The following is a 4,828-nucleotide window of genomic DNA, read 5'->3' on the forward strand; positions in this document are numbered from 1 at the left end:
GAGAGGGGAGTTTTCGTAATGAAATTGTCTTGCAAAAGGAAAACTCTGCAAATTGGGGGATTATGTCAGCAGACCACCTGTAGGGCATTCTTAGTCTACAGCTTAGGCATTACTGCCTGCAGCCTGGCTAACAATGTAGGGAAGGCTAATAGGAGCAGCTCTCTCCTTCCCTCGCTCTCTCCTCTTTTCCCTCTGGTGTCCACTAACTGTTACAAGTAGAGCTAAAAATGAAATAAAAGATGCAAAAAAAAAAAAAATCCCACGTCTTCAACTGAAAACCATTTAAGGCACTGCGGTGGTCAATTGGAGTTGGAAAAGAAAATAAAGGGGAACAGGGAGCTGGGAACAGACTTTAGACTATAGATCACGTATGGAGAATAGAAAAGATCAAAGAATGGGAGGCTGAAAGGGCCAAGTTCCCTACAGATTAACCCCATTCACTCAGCCCCTCTTTAAGGGGGGACTCGTGCTGTTCCACTAGACAGACAGGTAAAAAGTTCACCCTCTTGCAAAAAGCATATTGCAACTAATTCAGCACCCCTTCCACTCAATAAATGGAATGTGACTTGACAGACACATAATGCGCTCCATGCTGACAAAAGAAGCATGTTTTATAGGCACAAGTTAAGTATAAAAGGTTACTATGATGTTAACCTGTTAAATTAGTTCAGCAAATGGAACAAGATGACATCTATGCTGAAAAAAAGAATTTAACTGTATAGGCAGAATTAAAAGGGTTTTTTTTTTTTTTTTTCGGAAAATCAATATTACCCTCTAAACTCCACATGCAAAAACAAAAAAAGCATATTTTCCAAAATGATATACAGCAAAAGGACCTGCAATTGCCGGATCAATCAAATTGCAGTAGTTTATAGCAGTCAGAACTTCTGATTGGTAGCCAAAAGTTTCTACACAAACATTTCACATGGTTTTAGAAATTAGGATTATTGCCTCAGTAAATCTAAATAATTTATATTTGTTTAACAACAGTGCAATTTATACTGATGGGGGGTAATTTACTAAAGGCAAAAAAGACTGCACTTTGCTCCAGAGTGTAGTAAATGAAGTGAAGCTTCACTTTGCAGAAAATACCCAATCACATGCAAAGAAAAAAAAACAAACAAACAAAAAAAAAAAAAACAAAAATTTTTCTTGCACGATAGGATGATGGAAGTTTGCAAAGCTTTACCACATTTGCTAAGCTCTGAAGCAACTGCATAGTCTATTTGCACATTATGGAGTTGATTTACTAAAGGCAAAGTGCTAGGGGTTGGTTTGCTAAAGGCAAATATACTGTGCACTTTGCAAGTGCAGTTGTTCCAGAGCTTAGTAAATGGAGGTGACGCTTTACTTTGCAAAAACAATATCCAAATCACATGCAAGCAAAAAAAAAAAAAGAGAAAAAGGAAAAACCCCAGCATTTTTCTTGCACATAATTGCATGAGGGAAGTCAGCAGAGCTTCCCCTCATTTACTAAACTCCGGAGCAAAGTGCACAGTCTATTTGCCTTTAGTAAATGAACCCTGAAGTCTAATTAATGCAACAAAAATAGGAACTTGTTTGCTTAAATTACTACCCTTTACCTTCAAAATAAGCCTCATTAACACATTCATGGCCACCTGACCTCTTCCTTTACTTTGTGCAATTTCTCATTACATAAACTATAAGCTTTAGAAGAAAAAAAAGAAAATAAAAAACCAGCAACTGTGAGTATAATTTATAAAAATTAATTTTATTGACAAAATAAAATAATCCATTAATTTTTGTTCTTATGAAGAATCCTCTAAACTTTATACATCTATTTACAAGATGTTATAACTTTGCATATGTACATATTTTACACATATTACAAATTGAAAGGAAAAAAATATTTATATAAATACATCTCTAGTGTAAAGAACCCGTATTTTTTGGGGTGATTTGTTTTATATATATATATATATATATCTTAAGACAAGAGTTTAAGGCAGGAATAGGCAACTGATGGCACTCTAGCTGCAGAAAAACTAGAAGTCTCAGCATACCTTACTGACCAGAAGTTGACAAGACATGCTGAGACCTGTAGTGGCTCTGCAGCTAAATGCCCCCGTTCCGTTGTCCATACCTGGAAGGCATTTGCTTGGCTAATTAACAGATCCAATCCCCCTATTGTTGTCACCTGACCCTGGAGTGCCACAGGAAGGCATATTTCAGATTGTGGTAAGGTAGGGTGAACGGACACTGACGGGGGTCACTCCAGCAACTGTAGGAAAGAAATGTTGAGGACTGACATACAACATACATAAAACACATAATATTAAGATTGCTCCAACACGCAAATGCAGTTATTGCCTCCAGTTGCGGAAGCACAGGGACAATCCCCTGCCTGGACCAGTTAATAGAAGGTCTTAGCAAAGCTCCTTGCATATAAATGGAGACAAATCAGGGAGGCTTCAATACCAGGTACATTGTTCTGACCAGTCATTCAAGTCCCTACTAATGGATACCATTAAGAGTTCATTATCATGCTAATAGCAAGAAACTAAAAGAATGGAAAGGGGCTTGCTTTTGGGTTAGGTTGGCAGATCTCAAACCCTCAAATGTCTCAGGTCCCTTCCCCCAGTCCCCTTTCTTTTTCCTGATTTGTTAGACCTGAGATAAGGGCATCTGTTTTGGGTAAGACACCGAACTGGCAGTGCCAGACCTCCATGTCAAGCCGGTGCTGACATCACTGTACATGGAGCCACCAGTTGCTTTGCTGCCCCAACAGCAGCGTGTGCAGAAAGCCCTCCAGGACTCCAAGGTCTTCCCTGACCAAATCCATACCCCGGAGGTGATGCCAACCACCAGGCACATAAAGTACTTTAGCATGAAGACGGCATAGTCCGGCCTGCGAGGCTGTGCCATCTCGGGGAGGCAAGAGTTACAGTTATGGGCCATTTCCCAACCCTGGCGGTTGTGCTGCTCATAGAAAAAGCAAGCCACCACTATGGTAGCCGGCACGGTGTAAAGTACGCTGAATATCCCAATCCGGATCATTAGTTTCTCCAGTTTGTCAGTTTTGGTGCCACCTTGCTTGATGACACTGCGGATCCTGAAAAGGGACACAAAGCCGGCTAGCAGGAACATGCTGCCAATGAAGAGGTAGATGACCAAGGGGGCCAGCACAAAGCCCCTCAGGTTGTCCAAGTTCTGGTTGCCCACATAGCAGATGCCAGCCACCGGGTCCCCGTCCACCGAGCTGAGGGCCAGCACGGCGATGGACTTGATGCTGGGTACCAACCAGGCGGCCAAGTGGAAGTACTGTGAGTAGCCGGCGATGGCCTCGTTGCCCCATTTCATGCCGGCCGCCAGGAACCAGGTGAGGGATAGGATGACCCACCAGATGGAGCTGGCCATGCCAAAGAAGTAGATGAGCAGGAAGACCAGGGTGCAGAGGGCCGGCCCGGTGGTCTCGTAGTGGATGTGCTCCAGGTCATGCTCCCGGCTACACGCTACCTTCTCGTGGCCGGCGATCAGTCTGACCAGGTAGCCAGCGGACACCAGTAGGTAACAGGCGGACAGGAAGATGATGGGCCTCTCAGGGTACTTGAACCTCTCCATGTCAATGAGGAAGGTGGAGACGGTGGCGAAGGTGGAGGCGAAGCAGAGTACAGACCACAGGCCGATCCAGAAGCTGGTGAAGGTCCTCTCCTCTGGGGTGAAGTAGGGGTTGTGGCAGGGCATGGCACAGTTGGGGATCTGGCCGGTCCTCACCCTGTTGTAGAGTGGGTGCCTCTCATTGGACACCAGCACCATGGGCTCCCTGCACTGACAGCCAGGCTCGCACCCTGCAGGGACCCTGGGCTTGCTCCGCGGGGGCTCCGCGCGGGCTTTACTGTTGCTGCCGCCCTTGTGCGGGTGGCTGGGCGCCTTAGGCGGCCGTTGCTCGGGCAGGCTGGGCGCTGCAGTGGTCAGGTCGGTGCGGTTGTAGTCCATACACAGGGTGTCCGGGTTCCCCAGCTCCGGCAACCGGTCACAGCGCATCCGATCCGGCCAGGCGAAGCCGTATTGCCGCATGAGAGGGGCGCAGCCAGCCCGGGCCCGCTCACACACACTCCGGCACGGAGGCAGCGGCTTCTTGTAGTCCTCCAGGCAGATCGGGGTGTACATGCTGCACAGGAAGAACTTCAGGTCGGCCGAGCAATGGATCTCCACCAGCGGCCAGAACTGGTGCACCTCCAGCCCGGCCTCGTCCTGCGTGTCGTGGTTGAACTGGTTGGGCATGTACGTGTAGTTGTAGCCGATCCCCTTACACAGGGGCACGGTGATCTCCTGGCACGTCAGGTCCTTGGCGGCAGCACCCAGCGCCCCCGAGAGCCAGCATGCAGCCAGCGAAAGAAGCAGCAGCAGGTACATCATCGCGCCCGGTCTCTCCGATCACCTCCCCTCCGCCATAAGTTCCAGCAAAAGTAACCCGAGTCCAGCTGAACTTCTCACACACTTATAGATCCACGCTGACAGCTCCGGGCACCGAGCACACCGAACACCGCCCGCACCTGCACCGTCCACACCGCACTCCTTGTGCTGCTCTCTGCCGGGATACACGCCGACCTCATGAATATTTATACACGGCCGCCCGAGACCCGCCCCCCGGCCAATCCTATTAGCGCCCCTGGACGGAGGCGGGGCTCGGCTGCCTGAAACCAGCAACCCGGGATTATTCCTAGGAGCTTGTGGAGGAGCCGACTATTGTCAGGAGCGAAGAGCGACACCGACACCTCCCTCCTCATCATCGTCCATTCATCACCCCCATCTATGTACACAGCACCCCCCATTCATCACACCTCATCACCGACACCATGTGTAT

General features: G+C 47.9%; 1 protein-coding gene across 1 annotated transcript; it reads right to left on the reverse strand.

The window, feature by feature from the left end:
• Positions 1 to 1,713: 1,713 nt before the first annotated feature.
• FZD8 (frizzled class receptor 8) lies at positions 1,714 to 4,547 on the reverse strand. The gene has a single exon (XM_089668719.1). The coding sequence runs from the start codon at positions 4,378 to 4,380 to the stop codon at positions 2,626 to 2,628; it is 1,755 nt and encodes a 584-aa protein (XP_089524845.1). The 5' UTR covers positions 4,381 to 4,547; the 3' UTR covers positions 1,714 to 2,625.
• Between the last annotated feature and the right edge of the window lie 281 nt (positions 4,548 to 4,828).

The sequence above is a fragment of the Staurois parvus genome, unplaced genomic scaffold, assembly GCF_062004578.1.
Source record: "Staurois parvus isolate SC_StPar_1 unplaced genomic scaffold, SC_StPar_1.0 ptg000061l, whole genome shotgun sequence".
In the NCBI taxonomy this organism is placed as follows: Eukaryota; Metazoa; Chordata; class Amphibia; order Anura; family Ranidae; genus Staurois; species Staurois parvus.